General features: G+C 39.0%; 1 protein-coding gene across 1 annotated transcript in view; it reads left to right on the plus strand.

Moving 5' to 3' along the window:
- The window catches only part of LOC121903260 (NLR family CARD domain-containing protein 3-like), a 116414-nt gene that overhangs the window by 21775 nt on the left and 72022 nt on the right, over positions 1–22617 (plus strand). Inside the window, exon 8 of the mRNA XM_042420116.1 lies at positions 5291–5464. Within this exon, the coding sequence (XP_042276050.1) occupies positions 5291–5464 (174 nt within the window). The remainder of the gene's footprint in view (positions 1–5290; positions 5465–22617) is intronic.

The following is a 22617-nucleotide window of genomic DNA, read 5'->3' on the forward strand; positions in this document are numbered from 1 at the left end:
TTCTTTGTCAAACCAGTGGTTCTATTTTGTTGTTTTTCTTTTGTTTGTATGTAGTTTGAATTGATCTTTATTTGCTGTTGTGTTGAAGATGTCATTTATATTGTGGACAGCCTCACATATGCCTTCAGTAGTGGGAGGGTAGGGCTATTCTATCAACTCTTGTAGTAATAATGTAATCTCCTCACTATTGCTGGCCTCTTGGTATTGCTCAGTGCTGTCTGGGGCCCATCTGTATGTCCTGGGTATGTTGAACAGCTTGCTGGGTTTTATGTGTTTGATATAGTTGTGTTTGAGGAAGAGGGTGATTTGGTTGTGGTCTGATAAAGGGGTTTGGGGCTTGACTGTGAATGCAGTGAAAGAGAAGGGGTCCATGTCTGTGATCATATAATCTACAGTGCTGTTCCCAGCAGTTGAACAATAAGTGAACCTTCCCAAAGAGTCCCCTCTTACCCGACCGTTGACCATATACAGACTGAGGCTTCTGCACAGTTGTAGCAGCTCCCTCCCATTACTGTTCATCACAGTGTCAAAGTTGTTTCTAGGAGGCAGATGGAAGTGAATAGTAGGAGCTTGCTGGCTGATCAAACTGTCTCCTTGACTACTGGTGACTTCAGGTTGTGCACCAGTCCGGGTGTTAAAATCACCACAGATTATTATATTTGCTGCCGCTGGTAATGACATATCTGTGACTCAAGGCAGGGAAACATGTCATCAGAGAAGTAAGGGGACTCACAGCACATAGATATATATCCTTCTGTGTAGGGAGAAGATCTCTTTTTATTTTCTGATGTTGAGAATTTGTAGTGAATTGTGTAAATGTGACTTGTAGCATATAATGAGTCGTCCTGAGTCTCTGCTGGACTAACAATAGATCATTTGTGGGAAGGGGCAATAATCTCTCTGTAGCTGGGAGGGCAGTGTGTGGGTACATCACCTCTACACCATGTTTCTGATAGGATTATGATGTCATTATTATTGATAGGTTTTACTCTTCAGACCAAAGACTGAGGAGTAAAGACCTTGGATATTCCAACAGCTTATTTTAAAGGAACTCATTGAAATTCTCAACAGAAGATGAAATAAAATAAAACAAACACAGAAACAACTTTTACACAGGTGACCTCGAAGAACCTATTAGAGTGAAATATATTCATATTCATTATATAATCATATTTATTATCAAATTAGGATTTGTTTAGTTTGAAAGATGTTTTTATAATAAATATATGAAGAAATGAAAAATTGAGATTGAAGCTCACTATGTTAATATAAGAACTAGAGCTGCTCGATTATGGCAAAAATCATACTCACGATTATTTTGGTCAATATTGAGATCACGATTATTTAACACGATTACTTTTTGACTCATTTTTGCTGATGCAGATATGTGCACATATTTTATTCCAGCTGGCTGAGGAGACTATTACACCTGCAATCATAGATTGTATTAATGATCAATAAAGACAAATTATGAAGGAAGAACTCAGGAAGACTGGAGTTCAGGAGCTCAGCATTAAAACTTTAATGAACCTGCAAAGTGGGTGCAGCAGTAGTTTTCTTTGAGTTTATTAGACAGACAGGATTAATGTGTAGGATTTAATCTTTGGTCCACAGTCTGAAGCAGAAGGTGGCGGTAATGCACCTGATACGCTGGTTGCCAACCGCTGTTATAAACCACAAAGAAAAAGAAAAGGGTTTTTTTCAAATAGAGTGGTACATCCTGTCAGCCGAGGGGTTTCCTATCTGTGCAGCCGAACACCGCAGCTCCTCCACGGACTATTACATCCTGACGGTCTCGGTGTTTCCTCCGCAGGCTCCACTTCACTGGATCCAAACGGAGAGCCGGGGCTAGCTGGGAGGCTAGCAGAGCGTTAAGTGCAGCATGACCGGAGGGAAGCACAGTCAGTAAGCCTCCGCTAGCCTCCCAGCTAACGTTAGCCCCGGCTCTCCGTTTGGATCCAACCGGAGCACCGAGCCCCGGTTTGTTATTCATGTTAAAGTGGGAAGAAGCAGCAGGTCTGTCGGGCAGCTGAGTGAAGTGCAGCCTGCGGAGGCAGAACAGGTTAGCCCCGGTTTCACTACAGACAGATTCACTCGCTACAGTGGGCGAGGAAATAAAGCCAATTAATCAATAAGACAAACATTAGCATCAGTGGGTTAGTATCAGTTGTTAGTATCAATTGTTAGCATAAGTGGTTTAGCATCAGTGTGTTAGCATTAATGGGTCAGCATCAGTGGGTTAGCATCAATTGTTAGCATTAGTGGATTAACATCAGTATGTTAGCATTAGTGTGTTAGCATCAATGGGTCAGCATCAGTTGTTTGCATCAATTTTTAGCATCAGTGGGTTAGCATCAATTTTTAGCATCAGTGTGTTAACATCAGTATGTTAGCATCAATTGTTAGCATCAATTTTAGCATCAGTGGGTAAACATCAGTATGTTAGCATCAGTGGGTAAACATCAGTATGTTAGCATCAGTGGATGAGCATCAATTTTCAGCATCAGTGGGTTGACATCAGTATGTTAGCATTACTGTGTTAGCATTAATGAGTCAGCATCAGTGGGTTAGCATCACTTGTTAGCATCAATTGTTAGCATCAGTGTGTTAGCATGAATGGGTCAGCATCAGTGGGTTAGCATCAGTTGTTAGCATTAGTGTGTTAGCATCAGTGGATTAGCATCAGTGTGTTAGCATCAATTTTAGCATCAGTGTGTTAGCATCAATTTTTAGCATCAGTGGGTTAACATCAGTATGTTAGCATCAGTTGTTTGCATCAATTTTTAGCATCAGTGGGTTAACATCAGTATGTTAGCATCAATTTTAGCATCAGTGTGTTAGCATCAGTGGATTAGCATCAATTTTAGCATCAGTTGTTAGCATCAATAGGTAGCATCAGTGGGTTAGCATCAGTGGATTAGCATCAATTTTAGCATCAGTTGTTAGCATCAATTTTAGCATCAGTGTGTTAGCATCAGTGGATTAGCATCAATTTTTAGCATCAATGGGTTAACATCAGTATGTTAGCATTAGTGTGTTAGCAATAATGGGTCAACATCAGTGGGTTAGCATCAGTTGTTTGCATCAATTTTTAGCATCAATGGGTTAACATCAGTATGTTAGCATTAGTGTGTTAGCAATAATGGGTCAGCATCAGTGGGTTAGCATCAATTTTTAGCATCAATGGGTTAACATCAGTATGTTAGCATCAATTGTTAGCATTAGTGTGTTAGCATCAGTGGATTAGCATCAATTTTTAGCATCAGTTGTTTGCATCAATTTTAGCATCAGTGTGTTAGCATCAGTGGATTAGCATCAATTTTTAGCATCAGTGGGTTAACATCAGTATGTTAGCATCAATTGTTAGCATCAATTTTAGCATCAGTGGGTTAACATCAGTATGTTAGCATTAGTGTGTTAGCATTAATGGGTCAGCATCAGTGGGTTACCATCAGTTGTTTGCATCAATTTTTAGCATCAGTGGGTTAACATCAGTATGTTAGCATCAATTTTAGCATCAGTGTGTTAGCATCAGTGGATTAGCATCAATTTTTAGCATCAGTGGGTTAACATCAGTATGTTAAGATTAATGTGTTAGCATTAATGGGTCAGCATCAGTGGGTTACCATCAGTTGTTTGCATCAATTTTTAGCATCAATGGGTTAACATCAGTATGTTAGCATCAGTTGTTAGCATCAGTGTGTTAGCATCAGTGGATTAGCATCAATTTTAGCATCAGTGGGTTAACATCAGTATGTTAAGATTAATGTGTTAGCATTAATGGGTCAGCATCAGTGGGTTAGCATGACTTGGTAGCATCAGTGTGTTAGCATGAATGGGTCAGCATCAGTGGGTTAGCATCAATTTTAGCATCAGTGTGTTAGCATCAGTGGATTAGCATCAATTTTAGCATCAGTTGTTAGCATCAATAGGTAGCATCAGTGGATTAGCATCAATTTTAGCATCAGTTGTTAGCATCAATTTTAGCATCAGTGTGTTAGCATCAGTGGATTAGCATCAATTTTTAGAATCAATAGGTTAACATCAGTATGTTAGCATTAGTGTGTTAGCAATAATGGGTCAACATCAGTGGGTTAGCATCAGTTGTTTGCATCAATTTTTAGCATCAATGGGTTAACATCAGTATGTTAGCATTAGTGTGTTAGCAATAATGGGTCAGCATCAGTGGGTTAGCATCAGTGGATTAGCATCAATTTTAGCATCAGTGGGTTAACATCAGTATGTTAAGATTAATGTGTTAGCATTAATGGGTCAGCATCAGTGGGTTAGCATCAATTTTTAGCATCAGTGGGTTAGCATCAGTTGTTAGCATCAGTGGATTAGCATCAATTTTTAGCATCAGTGGGTTAATATCAGTATGTTAGCATTAGTGTGTTAGCATTAATGGGTCAGCATCAGTTATTAGCATCAATTGTTAGCATCAGAGGGTTAGCATCAATTGTTAGCATTAATGGGTTAGCATCAGTGTGTTTACATTAATGGGTCAGCATCGGTGGGTTAGCATCAATTGTTAGCATCAGTGTGTTAGCATTAATGGGTCAGCATCAGTGGGTTAGCATCAGTTGTTAGCATCAGAGGGTTAGCATCAATTGTTAGCATTAATGGGTTAGCATCAGTGTGTTTACATTAATGGTTCAGCATCAGTGGGTTAGCTTCAGTGTGTTAACATCAGTATGTTAGCATCAGTAGGTTAGCATCAATTGTTAGCATCAGTGGGTTAGCCTAACCTGAAGACTCTAAACAGAAATCAAGAACAGGAATATTTGTGCTGCTGAGTCTCCTGAGTTTTGTTCAGCACAACCTGAGAAACACTGAGTTTTGTGTGATGAACTTTATTGTTTAGTGGATTAATGCACTTTAATCCACTTTTGGACGCGGCTCTGCTCTCTTGGCTGTGTGCAGTGAACTGATGTCCCTCTTACATTACTTCTGTAGCAGTCAGATTACATTAATTCTAGGGTGAGTTTTTCTCTTTATCCTCCTGCTAACATCGACTGTAAATCCACATTTTAAAGCTGAAAACATTTTCTTCCTGGGGGGTCATGACCCCGGACCCCCCTAGGGGGTTCACATCTAAAAACATGCTGCTGAATCATCCCTCAGCTGCTGACTTTTCCCATCTGGCTGGATGCTCAACTTTCTGGAGCTCCCTGATTCAGTTCATCTTTTAGTTAGTTAGTTAGTGTGGAGACAGTTTGTTGTTGTATCTGACTGCACACAGCAGGACTCTCAGACTGTCTGACATGTGTGTTGTTTTGTGTGTTTGCAGCCTGTCAGGATGTCTGATCACAGAGGAAGGCTGTGCTTCTCTGGCCTCAGCTCTGAGCTCCAACCCCTCCCATCTGAGAGAGCTGGACATGAGCTACAATCATCCAGGAGGCAAAGGAGAGAAGCTGCTGTCTGCTGGACTGAAGGATCCACGTTGGAGACTGGAGACTCTCAGGTACACTCAAAAAATATTTAGGCCTAATATGTAAGACTTATGTATTTCAATTGCATATAAAATTTCCATCCATTGGAATTGCATAGTTTTGACATATACAAACTAATAAACTTAACATGAAGCATTTTTATAATTAAAACATAAATTAAACAAGCAGGAATGAGAGGTTATGTATTCTTATTAATAAATCCAATGTGTTTAAAAGAAATAATAACCAGGTTTATGCAATATCCCCAATTAACTTAAAATGCATCAAATTAATGCACTTTAAATGAATAAACCCAATGTATTTTAAATGTATCATTTTGAAAACTATGAACAGTGTTTCTGCTATAACAGTAAATGCCAAAAATAACACCAAATATCCACTCATTCAGAAATCAATAGCGTTTGGGAGCCTCTGAGCAGCGCTGTTTCGAAACGCAAGTCAACGTCTGTGACGTTGCCATGGAAACTGCAGGTTGCGTAGCTCCTTTTAAAGAAAAGGGCAGTACGTGAGCGAGTGTTTAAGTGAGAGAGCGATTGTCAGAAAAGTGACGGTGAATGTGAGCAGAGCAGAGGAAAAGGTGAACAGTAAGGTCGGATTCAGACCCAATCAGGCGTTGCGGCGTTCAGCCGCAGGGTGGCGTGGAGGTGTGGGCGTGTCTATTTGTCCTCCAGAACATAACAGCTGTGAAACAATCAGAAAATAACGTTTTATTGATCTGATTCACCGGCACTCTCTCTACCAGCGCTCCCTCTCTGTCTTCATTCACTCTCTAGCTCGCTCGACCACTGCTGCTGTCTCTCTCTCTCTCTCTCGTCTTTTTTACAGTACAGACTAAAGTGTGTCAGTCAGTTAATAAATGCTGCAGCATGGGGGTTAGCTCCAGAGTTAGCAACAATAGGTTAGCCTAACCTGACGACGCTAAACAGATGAATAGAAGCAATGGGAAACAGAGGAATATATGGCTGTATATATATCCCCCCCCACCCCCCCCCCACCTATAAAGACAGGCAAACAGTTAAAGGCTAATTTAAGGTAACCCTGAACTATGATTAGTAATTTCAGAAGCATAACAATTCCTAGAATCTAATCTTGAAATTAGAATCAAAAACATTGTGAAGGCTCAGGTGAGGCCAGTCGGCCTTAAACACTTTGCTGCTTGTTGCATGACCAAGAATAGAAACGATTCCACTTCCTGAGTTTGATGTAAACCAATCTCACACGTTTGAACTAATTGACTTAAACCATATTCAAACCATGTTCATACGTTTTAATTGATTACATTTCATTATTTTTAGAATTACAATATTTCTGCAGATTTTATGAGATTTGAATAAATCCATTTTCAAATTGTGGTGATTGAATGAAAATGACAGAAATCCAAATGCTTAATAATAAATGATGACATGAATGATGTTTTTGAGTGTATGGAGAGACAATGTCTGATAGAGGAGGAAGAGCTGGAAACATTTTCTCTGTCAGAGCTGATCACACATCTCAACTCAATCTTTGACTTTTTGTTATTTCTAACTGAAGTTTCCTGTAAATGTTGAAAGTTCAACCTGATTAGATTCAATCAGGGTTTCAGAAGGATTGGGATACTGGATTCAGATTGGATCAAAGTCTATCAAAGCCCAACCCCACATTTGAACAGAATAATCAAACAGTAGACTAGAGCGATGTAACGTCCATGTTTGCATGCTGAAAGAGAACGTACTGCTCTGACCCCCCTCCTCCTTTCAGCCTGCAGCCTGCTGGAGTCCGATGGTTGACACCAGGTCCTTGGAGGCGTAAGTGTGTTTTTCATTTCATTCATGAAAACAAAGCAAACTTCAAACTGTGACATCACTCATTCACATCCTACTGAGGATGAAGATGATGTCATCATCAATCAGATGATAGATCAATAACTGCAGCTGTATTGTGTCTCGTTCTCTCCATCAGATTTCTGTCAACTCACACTGGATCCAAACACAGTAAACAGATTCCTCAAACTGTCTGACAACAACAGGAAGGTGACACGTGTGTATGAGGGTCAGTCATATCCTGATCATCCGGACAGATTTGATTACTGTTCTCAGCTGCTGTGTAGAAATGATCTGACTGGTCGCTGTTACTGGGAGGTCGAGTGGAGAGGAGACGTTAATATATCAGTGAGTTATAGAGGAATCAGCAGGAAAGGATACAGTGAAGACTGTTTGTTTGGAATGAATGATCAGTCCTGGAGTCTGAACTGCTCTGATGATGATGATGGTTACTCTGTCTGGCACAATAAGACAGAAACATCCATCTCCTCCTCCTCCTCCTCCTCCTCCTCCTCCTCCTCCTCCTCTGTCTTTAACAGAGTAGGAGTGTATGTGGACTGTCCTGCTGGCACTCTGTCCTTCTACAGAGTCTCCTCTGACACACTGATCCACCTCCACACCTTCAACACCACATTCACTCAGCCTCTGTGTGCTGGGTTTAGAGTCTGTCCTGGTTCCTCAGTGTCTCTGTGTTCTCTGTAGGAGGAAGAGTCTCCTCCTGTTAGAGAAACTTTCTCATGTTATTTAGTACCAACCTGATCTCTCACTGCTTGTAAATGTAGTTTCTAAACCAACATGGTTTCCACATGACTGACAGTTTGTTTGACATTTAAAAAGCTGTAAAAAAGAAGCTGATGTTCTCAGAGCAGATAGCTCAGTCTGTTAGAGGACTGTTTGGAGGTTCGGAGGTCGTGGCTTTGATCCTTATGAGTCTCAGTGAAACTCAGAAGCTCTCAGAGAGAAAACCACCAGCGGCTGAAAGTTTACTGAAACCTCAAGTTGTGACCAAGGTTTTTAAAAATGTTGGAAGAGTTTTGCCGACTGACTATAACACACATAATGACAGTAAGTATCCGCTGGCCTATAGAGGCTCTTTGTTGTTTTTACTCTTATTTGTTGTTCAATTAGTTGTTTTTTTAATCATATAGTCAATTCAGAAAGCGACATGTTTTTATGTGTCTCTACTGGATGTGCATGTAGAGCTGTAAATAAACATTATGATTCAGAGATTCATCAATTCATGGTTTTGTCTATAAAATGTCAGGAAATTGTGTAAATTGTGTAAAATGCTGGTTGTAATTTCACAGAGTCAAAGGCCACGTCTTTAAATGTCTCATTTTGACTGAACTAAAGTCCAGAACAGTCAAATATTCTGTTTATTATCATGTAAGACAAAGAAAAGCATTCAATCTTCACACCTGAGAAGCTAAAAGCAGAAAATGTTTGCTTCAAAATGACTCAAATGATGATTAAGTGTTAATTTAGTGTTGATGGATAATCAATGAATGGACTAATTGTTGCAGCTCTGGCTGTATGTGAACAGAATATTAGAGGACAAACAGCTGACAGTTTAGCGCCTTACTAAATATCCACAATAAAAAGCTCATTTACAGGATCATCAATCTGTTTACAATCTGTTTGAAATGTTTCTTATTTCCTGTTTTTGTGTTGTACCAAGTAAAGTTGATCATTTGTATGTTTATGTTACTCAGGCAGAAATAAATGGAACTGCAGTATCACCTGTTATGTCCAATAAAAAAGGATCATAAATAATAATAGAAGCTTTCATTTGATCTTTATTGTCAGATTCAGAAAAATGGCACTCTAATAATAAGCTGAACATTATTAATAGTTATATTGTTTATTCACACACAGTTTAGCGCAGGGTCAGTTTCTCATTTCTACAACCTTCACACAACTCAACTTTGAATGAAAAGTCACATTTTGATATAAATCATCAACATTAATAGTTATATTTGGAAAATGTGCTTTGGACAAAAAGCAAGTGTTTTCTTCTCCAGGAAGAAAACAGTGAAACACGTGTGTCGGTTAACTTTCTGCACACAAAGTGAATACAGACGTCCGTTTGTCTTCTTCTGCTGTGACCATCAGCGGGTCAGAGGTCAGAGGTCAGATCAGGTATGTGACGAGGAGCTGAGAGAGGAAACCAAGAAGAAAGTCAAAAGCTCACAGCTCAACATCCAAACACAGACTGCACACAGAGCTGCAAGCATGGAGGAGAAACCATCACATCTACAGATCCAGGTACAGTTCTCCACTTTACTTTATCACACAAAAACTCTCATTTTTCTCTTTTTCACTTCATTTGAAAGATGAAGAAAACATCTGGACTCCTGCTGTCAAACTTCATCCAAACTAACAGCTGTTTTCTATTTCCATCATGCTGAACATGCAGGTTTGGAAAAACTAAATCTTTCTCCAAATGTCACCAAACAAGACTTTTACAGTCTGTTAAGAAACTCTTATTATCAGAAATAAACGTGTGTCTGATTTTACAGTCCTGAACATTTTCACATGTTGGAAAATCAAACTTTATTTGTGTCGCAGCTTTACAATCCACATTTATGTTGAAATCTGAACCGTATATTTGCTTCTTTATTTCAGGGATTTTTGTATATTTGCTGCTTTTATGTTGTTCTTTTAATATCTGGATGTCTCTGCTTCTGATTGGACATTTATCTCCAATCAAAAAGACAAATCACATCTGTTTCTGCTCTTATTATAATAATAATAATAATAATAATAATAATAATAATAATAATGTCTTTAAATGGTAAATGTATAACTGTTTCATGGCAGTCTTCTACATTTTGCAGAACATATTTTTACTGTGTGAGTGTTTGAAACATTGGAAATGATCTGAAGACGTAATTTGGACTGTTTTTTTTTTCATTGATTTATTTCTATTGTTACTGTTATCAAAATGATAATTACACGGAACACAGTGATAACGGTAAATGAAAATCAATCAATGACTACAGGAGTAAATATTGACATGTTTACCATAAGATGGTGTTTGTTTGCCGGCGGTCATGAAGCCTCTATACCTGTCCGCGGAGGGCCGAACCCACGAGAGGAGCCACGAGCCAAAGGACCCTATTGGCTCTCTCTGCCTCGCTGTCTGGCTGCAGGTTTCTGCTCAGATTCTCCCTCTTGCAGGACGGACCATGACAACAAGGAACAAACCGTTTCTGATTCATGGATCCATTAGTTTTATTGATCATACAAGTGTCGAGTCTATGAAATGTTAGAAAGTCATGAAAAAGGCCGTCAGTCGTTCTCAGAGTCGACAGTTATGTTTATTTAGTCTGAGTAAAGTCCAGAAGAGATTCAACCGACACCAGAGGTGGAAGAAGTACTCAGATCCTTTACTTCACTACACAATACTGCATGTACAAATACTCCATTACAAGTAAAAGTCCTGCATTAAAACCCTCCTACAGTAAAAGTATTCATTCATTAATTACTGCAGTACTTTAACTACATCAAGCTCATAATACTTATGTACTTTTACTGCAATACTTTAACTACATCAAGCTCATAATACTTATGTACTTTTACTGCAGTACTTTAACTTCATCAAGCTCATAATACTTATGTACTTTTACTGCAATACTTTAACTACATCAAGCTCATAATACTTATGTACTTTTACTGCAGTACTTTAACTACATCAAGCTCATAATACTTATGTACTTCTACTGCAGTACTTTAACTACATCAAGCTCATAATACTTATGTACTTTTACTGCAATACTTTAACTACATCAAGCTCATAATACTTATGTACTTTTACTGCAATACTTTAACTACATCAAGCTCATAATACTTATGTACTTTTACTGCAATACTTTAACTACATCAAGCTCATAATACTTATGTACTTTTACTGCAGGAGGGTTTTTCATGCAGGACTTTTAATAATGAGACCAAACTCGTTATAATCTTTAAAACATTTTCATTATAATCCAAATCTGTAGATATATTCTGTACATGTTTATCAATATTTGTCGTTCATAATAAATATGAATACAAAGTTTTTTCTTCTTTATTATAATTAATAGTTGTAGAGATATTTCAGTCTGGACCGACACTGAATAAACTTTTGTTAAAAATATATTTTTATTTGTGTTAGAAGGTTTGAATGTCTGTTATGTAACTACGTGACGTCTTTTACTGTTTTCATGTTTTATTTTAGGTTTTTTTGTCTTTTTTCATCTTGTTTTTTTGACTTTTTCTGAAAGTTAAAATGTTTTTTTGAATAAATGAGAATCATTAGTGATGCTGCAGATGATTTTCTATGAAGATTGTATTTAGCATTAAATAGACAGTTGTTACATCAGATATATGATCAACGAGGGAATTTCATTTCAAGATGTTTTTAACTTCAGGATTCTTTACTACAAGACTGAAGCAATGATGTGCAGCGTTCACATGTTGACATTTTGTCCAGCAGATGGCAGCAGCAGCTCTATAAATTAAGGTCCTGTTGTTTTTATGACTTCATAGACTGTAAAAATGACTTCAGCTCCTTATTTAGACTGTTGCCTGTTGTAGCTTTAGGTGATGTGGGTGAAATGAGTATTTAGTCGTCTCTACATATTATTTTTGTCATTCTTGTCTCTGTAGGTCTGTGATAGCGTACCGGGACACCAGGCAACACTACTCCTTGACAGACCAGCTAGTCAGAGGCAGCTCGCTGCAGGGGCAGGTTTGAACAGTACGACGGGGCGTTTCCTGAAGATGCACTGAGCAACGGCACGAAGGCCGATCCGACGCTCAATGGAAGCGAGCTGAAGACAGCTGAGTCTCATCATCAAAGCCTGTCGTGGTGCTGTGGACCTTTTCATCTCCACACCCATGACCCATGACCACGGTGGAAGCTGAGAGCTGCTTCTCAACCTTGAAGAGGATTCAAACCTTTCTCAGAAACACCCGGGAGAGGCTGAATGCATATTTGGTCGTACCGTCAGTGGAAAAGAGACTCGGGCGACCGACTTGAGCCAGAAAGTCATTGAGAAGAACAAACTTTATGTTCAAGAAGTGTTCAGGCAACATTACAGTGTTGTGTTGTTTTTAGATTTGTTAACTTTTTCTTTTCTTTTTTTGCTGAGCCATGAAGTGCTGCTTCAGTTTGTCCCCCCATATTTCTATCACCAGCTGCCACTGTATGGAATTCAACACACGAGCCGATCAATAACACTGATGTTCGTACTGTAATGTACAGAACACAAAAATAACTCCACCAGAGATCGGCTGACGGTTTATTGGTCGACAAGTGAGGCTGCTTTCAGTCTTCATGGATCTTTGATTAGCAAACTCCTGATGTGTGTTTAAAGGAAATATCTTTTTAATATGACTGTCAGCTCTTAAATTTATATCTTTGTTGTCTTCATCGTTTTTTTCCTGTTGGTTTGGTTAATATCGTTTTATTATATTGTTATCATACGTTTTATTTATTATTTACATTTTTATTGTTGGTCTAACATTGAAATGAAGTTGAAATAATGCAGAAATGTCCTCACTACGACGGTTTAAGGCTAAAATGAAATATAAGCCGATACACACAAAAGAAAAGATATTTAAGATTTGAAAGTGTCTCTGAATATAAAAGATGAAGTCCCAAACTCTAGGTAGTGACACGTTCAGAAAAACATCTATATGTAGTATTATTGATTTACAAACATGGAGGGTTTAAATGTTGCAAAGAGAAAATGCAGTCAGCTGTTACACTGGCGCCTCCCGGAGGCCATAATGTCCATTACACACCAGTAAACTTTAATGGGTTAGAAATGGTCTTCTGCCATGTTAGCAGCTCAACACAAGTTGCTGACAAAACTCCAAACAAACTCCACATTAGTAGAAAATGTTTAATTAATTAACGAGCTGTTCTACTGAATCATTCAACTAACTGCACTGAAGCTTTAATACGATTCACTGTTTTCATTGTGGAGTAACAGCGTCTGATGTCCTGCTGCCATCTGGTGGCAGAAAACTGAACTGCAGCCTTCAAATATTCAAATAGAATAAAACTTTATTGACAGTAAATTCTTTTCACATAATGTGAGATTAAAAAAAATCTTATTTTTTCACCTGTTATTGAGAGTTTTGTTATTTATTATGTTAATTCCTGTCAGGTTTAATATATAAATAAAATTTCTTTCATTTAAAGAAACAAGAGAAAGTGAGAAAACAAATTTAACATGTGAGGAAGATGATTTTACATTTTTATTAAAAATAAAAAAGAACAGAAAGAGGCTATGTTCTGTTTATTTATTTTACTTTATAAAAATATTTGTGTTGTTTTATTTCTGTTTGTTTTACTCTTTAATCTATTTTTTACATTTTTATTATCAAAAACTTTTTTTGACCAAAAAGAGAAGAAAACAATAAAAACATGTTATTTGTGTTTAATCAGGAGGAGAAAAAGTACAATATGTTTATAAAAATAAATTAAATAAAATAAAAGTGGAGAATAATTAAACGTTTACACACAAATAAACATGTTTTTCTCTTTTTGTCAACAGAAAATCTCTAATTTTAATATCTCTAATTTAGATTTATTTCAGTTTTGAAGACTTTTATTAAACAATAAATGTGTAAATATAGTGGAGACAAATAAAAAGATCAAATAGTGATTTAAAAAAGCTTCAGCAGTTTAAAATGTGTCTCAGCTCTGCTTGTAGTTCCTGCTTGTGTCCACCAGGTGGCGCCATTTGAGCAGAAACAGCAGCTGACAGATGAAACTCACTCAGTGGACTTTGTTATTGTTTGAAGGTTCTTATGTGTTTTATTTCACATCGTTTCATATCAATAAACTAACATCTACAGTTGTTCTAATATAAATAATGTCAGGAACTACAGGACACAAACACACACTGTTGTTTCTTTGCTTTTTATCAACATTTAATAATCGATCAAGCTGTTTGATTATGTGGCTCCTCTTGTTTCGCTCTTTGTTCTCTTTGTTTATCAAACATTTCAATAAAGTTCTGAGAAAAAACAACAGCGAGTGACGTCATCACGTTTCTGACGGGATCGATCACAACGTGTCAGTAAGTTGTGACGGATCGATCGATCGATCGATCGGCTTCAGCGACTCCTGGATGAGTTCTGACCTCAGATCAGATGTGTTTCATGTTCCTGCAGATCAGGAAATGTTGATAATAAATCTATAAAACACACATTAGTGCTAAAATAATGCAGTAAATGTGTCATAATGTCAGTGTGAATATCTTATATATACTTATACTAATCTGTGTTCATTAAACTGACAGCATGCAGTTTATCTTTTCACCAGCAGAGGGCGCCAAAGCTTCATCAATGAAGAGTAATACTCCACCTTTAATGCACATATTAGACACATTCTAACTGTACTGATCAATAATCAATCATTATATACATTGTTATACTGTATATTTATATATAAATATTTAATATGTAAATATGTTTTTACAATTGTAAATTAAATTTGTTTACATTGAATTTGATTTTTATAATGATCTCATAATAGTAATATTAATTAATAATAATAAATTACAGTTATACAGGCAAGACAATGTTAAATTAAAAACTAAATAATTAAATAAGACAGAAACTAAAAACAATAACAACAAAATCTTTAGACACATTCTAACTGTACTGATCAATAATCAATCATTATTCCTGCAGTTATGATAAGTGAGTCACATGTGATAAAAATAAAGATAAAGATGTGTCGAGGCTCCTCAATGATCCTGTTAAAAGTCACTTTGATCACAGTCTGATTCTTCTGAGCTGACTGACTGCAAGGACTACAACTACCCATGATGCCCTGCTCACTGAATCAGCCAATAGCAGGCCTCCAAAGGTAACGTGTCAGCGCTGAGGTCATCAGTGCGCAGACTCAGAGCTGTTTCACAACAACACTGCTGCTGTTTCCTGTTAAATATCAGACTGGAATTATTACATGAAAAATATCAACTGGTAAAAAGTCTGAACTGTAAATAAATGAGAAACAGCTTCAGCTTCTTTTGAACTTTCATCCTGTAAAATTCTTCCTTGTTGTTTTCTGCTAATTTCAACCTGAAACTAGTTAATAATATGATGCCAAACTTCAGCCCTTCCTTTAAAGATACTATTTAAGAAAATGACTCTTATTCAATTGTTTTATGGAAACATTTCACATCCTCAAGTGTAAATTTACTAACAAAAAACAATATTTGCTGTAATTATAAAGCAGATGGAACATTATATAAACACTATCTCAACCTTCTTAAAGAAGAAACCCGTCAAAAGCATTAAAATCTGTAATATTGATCTTTATCTACATTCATCTCCTTTCTAACTGATGACTTGATTTATTTTGGCTCTTTTTTCTTTCTTTTTTCACTTGTTAGATTCTCCTTGTGACTGGTTTTCTGGATTCATGTTTCACATTTGAGGCTCAGATCTACAATTGTAGGACCAAGAACTTGAAACTTGTCACCAGCTGCTTTTGTCTTTGCTGTGAGCAGTTTGACTAAAGAATGATGTTTGTTTTTAGAGGCTCAAAGAAGGAAGTTGGATCCTCTGGAAATGCTGTTTCATCTGGACTCTAAGATTTCAATCTCAGGTCTCATTATTATTATTATTGTCAGGTCTCAGCTGCTCAGAACTCAAACACTTCCAGAAATGACATCAATAACCAGCAGATGTCATATTGTTGGAACTTTTTTCATGTTTCATCGGTCAAATAATGATTGTTCCAACATGCTCATGAAGACTTAAAGCTTGGTGATGTTTGATCTTTTTCTGAGGGTCAACAAATCCCATGAAAAGACCAAAACCAAGAATGAATGAGTTGTGCTGCTCAGTATTGTCTGTGTAGCTGAAGCCTCATATATCTTATTCCTCTGTTGTTGTCCAGACACTATTAAAAACACAGCAATGAGCCACAGTGTTGCACTGGGTGACATGTTCCTTCATTCCAGTGAAAATGGCCTCTGTAGTTCATGTTGAGTCACCGTCCTGCTGCTGTAAATACTCACTAGAGCACCAAATCCACATCTGGAAGTTACGGCAGCGCGTTGCTGCCACCATGACAAAAAAACTGCTCAGTTTCTCCACATAAGCAGAAAACTTTCTCCTCTTTTTCATCCTGTTTCTAGCTGTCTGTCATTATTCATAACATGAGGTCCAGTTGTAGTTTTGACTAATAATTTCATAATGAATCATTTCTTCATGAGCTCTTTTTGAACAGCAGAGGAGACATCAGCACATAAAGATAACACACATCACTTGCAGAACCAGTTGTTTTTCTCATCATAACCAGTAACTTTCTTCTTCTAATGAAAAACTTTTCTCTCGTATCCACAAACTCAGCAAATATTTCTTTCTCATGGTGGCAGCGATACACTCCCATAGAAAATAGTCCCAAACTAATCCCATATATATTCCTGTTTGAATAACATTTGCTTCAAACTACAAAACCCTGTTGTTTTAGGAAATCATTCAGCTTTTTTAAAACATTTTCAGTGGGAACAAATGGGATAGGAGGTCGGGTAGGGAGGTTGTAAAGTATTGAGAAATGATAATTCATTCATTTGACAGGATTTGTTGACACTAATACAAACATATGGTATTGTCAGCCACACACACACAGCTGAGCTCCTATAAGCATGCATGAATGAGCGCAGTCCTTGTTGTATTTGTGCTGGCAGCTGCTCCTGGCCGGGATCTCAGAGCCTTTATACACATGTAGAGAAACGCTCATTTACAACAGCTGTCCACAGGAGGCTTTTTTACAAAGTTAAAAAGAAAGAAAATCAAACTCCAGGTGTGTCTATTGTTGAAGAAATTTCACTCAAGTCCTTGTTCAAAGTTTGCTGTGGTGGAAGTGGTTTAATAGCATTCCGGAAATGCGGTGAGCATACTGACACAGAGCTGGTCTGATACAGTAGACTGACCCAGAGCAGAAGAAGTGGAGAGACTTTATACAGTAAAGATCAAAGCACCAAATGGTGAACAAAAGCTACAGTATGGATCAAAGTAGTGAGGGCATTTACATACAAGATCATGGTTTGCCAGGGGCACGTCGGGAGGGGTCAGATCAGTAGAGGTCAGGAGGGTGACTAACAAATGGTAAACAAAAGGGGTAGACAGGGAGGGCATTTACATACAAGATCAAGGCAAATCCAGGGGCAATACAGGAGAGGTCACATCAGCAGGGGTCAGGAGGTGGAAAGGACTCAAACTTGGCATATGTTTAATCAAAGAGTTGTCTCAGACGTTATTTGATTATCAGGTCTCCAAACTAAATGTGTTCTCCTTTGATGATTGAGTCTGCTCCCAAAGGGTATTCTTCTTCAATCCACACTTTTTTTTTTTTTTTTTTTTTTTTTCATTTAGTTCTTCTGTTGGGGTGTAAATTGTGTCACATTCGGATGTTCCTATGTTGATGGTTCCTTTACCTTCAACACACCATGCTAATGTCTTTGGGACTATTGTGAGGGTGAGGGGGTCAGGAGTGTTGCATGAATGACCGTTGGTGTACAGTTGGTGGCAGTTCAGTTGTCTGATTGGAGGTGGGTTGGGACAGGCACAGTGTTCGTAGGTTGAGTTAAAGTGTATTATGTGGCAGATGTCACAGGAAGTGATGGGCAAGGCCATCAATGGGAGTCCGTCCGTGGTGCTGTGTGGGATGAATCCACATACATAACAGTTCTTGGGGTTGGGGCTGTTATCAGCTACCATTTTTGCCAGTTGGAGGTATGTGTTTGTTGAGGGCTGTGGTTCATATATTTTGGGTGTGTTCCCCTCTTGTTGTATCGAAAGGGCTCGTTTGTGATGTTTGTAGGATTGTTTGATTTGCTCCTTGTCCTCCGGCGGTTGCGGGCGCTGTACCTCTTCTTCTGGGGCTCTGGGCCCTGCGGTGCTCCTCTTCTCCTCCGGCGGCTGCGGGCGCTGTACCTCTTCTTCTGGGGCTCTGGGCCCTGCGGTGCTCCTCTTCTCCTCCGGCGGCTGCGGGCGCTGTACCTCTTCTTCTGGGGCTCTGGGCCCTGCGGTGCTCCTCTTCTCCTCCGGCGGCTGCGGGTGCTGTACCTCTTCTTCTGGGGCTGTCAGCCCTGCGTTGTCCTTCGGGGGAGGAGTTTCTTCCCAGAGCTGCAGCCACCCCTCTACGGGCCCACAGGTGATGAAGAAGAAGGTCCACAGGATGAAGATGGATTCTGCCGTTTTCGGGTGCATGGTGGAGGGGGCGTCTTCTTACAGTGGGATGCGTGGACCCACGTGGGACGACCTTCACACTTGATTGCTGTGTTGGTGGTAAGCAGGACGTGTTGTGGTTTGGACCAGCGGGGTTTCAGGGCGTTCTTGTGTCGGAACTCTCTGATGCAGACCCAGTCTTCTGGTTGGATGTTATGGCACGGCTGGTCACTAGGAGGAGACTGGACAGCTTTTACTTGTCTGTGGATTGACTGAACAGCAGAGGTTAGGGCAGAGCAGAATGATATCATTGATTCATCCATAGCATGAAGATCCATTTTCTTCATGCATAGTATTGAATTACTTGATACAGTCATTGGTCTACCCGTAATAATCTCATGAGGTGTAAGTTTGTGTTTCCTGATGGGTGTGGTTCTCATTGACATGAAGGCCAATGGCAATATTGATGTCCATTTTAGACCTGTTTCAGCACACAGTTTGGCTAGTTTGTTCTTCAGAACACCATTTTTGTCGTTCAACTAGCCCTGCAGACTGAGGATGGTATGGATAATGTAGTCTTTGTTTAATTCCCAGTGAGTTACAGAGTTCAGTCATTATTTGTCCAGTGAAATGAGTTCCTCTGTCTGAGTTGATGCTCTGTGGGATGCCGAATCTTGGAACAATGTCTTCAGCAAGCATTTCACTACAGAAGCAGAGTCAGCCTTTTTGCAAGGCCAGGCTTCAGGCCAGTTTGAAAACATATCTATACATACAAGAACATTATCATATCCATCACATTTCGACATATGAATAAAATCTAGTTGTAGAGCTTCAAAAGGTCCCTGAGGGGGAGGATGTGTCGACATTGTTGTCTGTACTGTTTTCCCAGGGTTGTGCTGTTGACAAATCAAACATTTCTCACAGTACTTTTGGGCATACGATGTAAATCCTGGAGCATACCAGTCTTTCAACACTGTCAGACACATTCCTCCTTTACTTACATGCGATAAGCCATGTGACATGCGTGCAAGCCATGGGTACAGGGGCGTAGGTGCCACAATGCGGCCGTCATTGTGGCCCCACAAGTTATTTACATATTTACATCCATGGGAAAACCACAACCTATGCTCCTCCACATCAGCAGTCTCCTGTAAGAGGGCTACATCATTAAGAGAAGCAAGGTCGTTAGCAGGTATGGAAGGACAGAGCTTAACATGGACAGGGTTACCAATTTTGGCAGCTGTTTTGGCCGCATGGTCAGCCAAAGCATTGCCGTTTGAAACAGGATCGTTGGATTTGGTGTGGGCTTCACACTTAACAACTGCAATAGATGAAGGTAGTTGACATGCATCCAACAGTTCACCGATTAATTTGCCATGTTTAACGGGTGTCCCCGAGGATGTAATGAAACCTCGGTTCGCCCATAACATGCCAAAGTCATGTAAACATCCAAAGGCATACCTGGAGTCGGTGTAAATGGTAACAGTTTTACCTTTGGCCAGGTAGCAGGCTCTCATCAGTGCATGCAACTCAGCTACTTGGGCGGAGCTTGAGGGTGGCAGGGCGACGCTTTCAATAATTGAAAAATTATTAATTATTATTAATATTAATTGACAAATTGCATACCCTGCGTATGGCACTCCATTTTCTCTATAAGCAGAGCCATCAGTATAGAAAACCAAGATCAGAGTTAGGGATAGGAGGTTTAGAAAGGTCAGGACGAGCTTTAGATGAACAAGAGATGACATCCATGCAGTTATGAGGATCACCATCCTCTTCTGTAGGTAGAAGTGTAGCAGGGTTAAGGATGGTACATCTTTTGAGTGTAATGTGTGGAGCAGTGAGTGTTAGTACATATTTTGCCTCTCTGGTCCCTGTCACATGTCTGTGTGCCTCTCTGGTGATTAGGGTGAGTGCATCATGCGGGACCATGACTGTGAGTGGCAAGCCTAGAACAATATCAGCAGAATTGTTAATTGCAAGTGCAGCTGCAGCTACAGCTTTTAGACAAGGTGGAAGTCCTCTCTCTACTGGGTCTAATTTGGAGGAAAAATAAGCAACAGGTCTGTAAGCAGAATTATGGCGCTGAGTAAGAACAGATTGTGCAAATCCACATTTCTCATGCACAAATAGGTTGAAGGATTGATTATAGTCAGGCAGTCCTAGTGCAGGAGCTGACAACAGTCCCTGTTTTAGCTTATTAAAAAGATTCCTCGGCTTGTGATGACCAGGTGAGTGGCTGGGAACATGTTGAGGGTTTGGACATATCTTGGAGTGGAGCTGCAAGTGATGCATAATCAATTATCCATTGTCTGCAATATCCTGTCATTCCTAAAAATGTTTTCATTTGTGACATAGTAGTGGGTTTGGGCACTTGTAATATGGCTTTTATCCTGGAGTCAGTTAATACTCTTGTTGAACCTGATAGTGTGTGTCCCAGATACTGAACCACATTTTGACACAACTGAGCTTTCTTTTGTGAAGTTTTGTGACCCTTTTCAGCTAAAGCCTTGAGAAGGATGACAGTGTCAATTTCACAAGCAGAAGCAGAAGGAGAGGCCAAAGGTAAATCGTCTACATATTGTATTAGGGTTGAACCTCCTGGAAATGAAAGATCTTTGAGGTCACTGTGTAAAGCCCGAGAAAATATTGTAGGTGACTCAGTGTAACCTTGAGGTAATCTGGTGAAAGTATATTGTTGTCCATCATAGGTGAATGCAAACAAATACTGGCTGTCTGTATGTAAGGGGACAGAAAAGAAGGCACTGCAGAGATCAAGTACCGTATAGTGAGTTGAGTTAGCAGGTAATGAAGACAATACAGTAGTTGGATTTGGAACTAAAGGGAAACGGGGAAGTACTACTGTATTGATAGCTCGTAAATACTGTACGAATCTATATTCTGGTTTACCTGGTTTCTTCACGGGAAGTATAGGTGTATTACATGGACTGTTGCATGGCACTATTATTCCTTGGTTAAGTAAAGACTGGATGACAGGACGAATGCCTTCTCTCTTTTCCTGTGAAAGAGGATACTGTGGAATCCTTGGCAGAGAGACATTTTGTTTCAGTAATATTTGTACTGGCTCTGCAGTCTTAATCAAACCAACATCATTAGAAGAAGAAGCCCATACTGACGGGGGCACACTGGACACTATTCTATCATAGATTTTCCCTTTCTCTTCACAAATGTGTTGATTTTGATCTTTTAGGGCTGCAAGCACAGCTGTTGTGTTATGTTGATTAGTCTCTAAAAAGATGCCATCTGGGGAACAATAGATGGTACAGTTTAGTTTGCATAACAAATCTCTCCCTAGTAGATTTACGGGTGTGGTGTCAGACAGAAGAAAGGAGTGTGAAGTTGTGAAACTTGACATGCCTTCAGTGAAAGGACCTATAGATACCATAGTAGGCTCAGATATAGGTATACACATTGGAATGCCTCCAACCCCCACAGCTCTGACTGTCTCTTTGGATGTTTTCAAATTAATGGATTTCGTTGGTTGTAGAGTTGAAAGAGAAGCTCCTGTGTCGACCAAAAATGAGGTTGATTTTCCATTTACGTCTACCATTAAATGAGGTTCTTCATTTGTTTCTGCCAATTTAATTAGTGGAGCCTGGGTTACAATTTTTTGTTTCAATTTGGTCAAAGTCCTGACAGCTCTATTGGTTGTGCTGTGGGGTTTGTTGGTCTCCCATGTGTCTATTCAAAGGAGGTGCCGTAGGCAGGGTTGATGTGGATTGGGTTGCTGCAAATGAGCAATTTCTCACCCCAAATGAAGGAATTCTCAATGCCTCTTTTCCAGGAGGTCAACTTTGTCCGAATTGTGAAGTCCTTCAGGGATTCTCTGCCATTTTCTCTGCTTCGCCTGTGTAGTGAGATACTTAGAAAAAAAACTGTTATAATTTGATCTACAAACAATTTTGTTTAGTCTCAGATCACGATATCATTCCTACAACAGTCATTTTCTAAGATTTGGAAAAGGAAAAACATAAAATGCGTTCCTCAACAGTTACAGAAAAAGACACATGTGAAGTGACAAACATCAACAAAAACTTTGCAATATGAGATTTGGAAAAGGAAAAGAAAACATAAAACGCGTTCCTCAACAGTTACAGACAAAGACACACGTGAAGTGACAAACATCAACAAAAACTTTGCAATATGAGATTAAATCT

Source organism: Thunnus maccoyii, chromosome 1 (genome assembly GCF_910596095.1).
Source record: "Thunnus maccoyii chromosome 1, fThuMac1.1, whole genome shotgun sequence".
In the NCBI taxonomy this organism is placed as follows: domain Eukaryota; kingdom Metazoa; phylum Chordata; class Actinopteri; order Scombriformes; family Scombridae; genus Thunnus; species Thunnus maccoyii.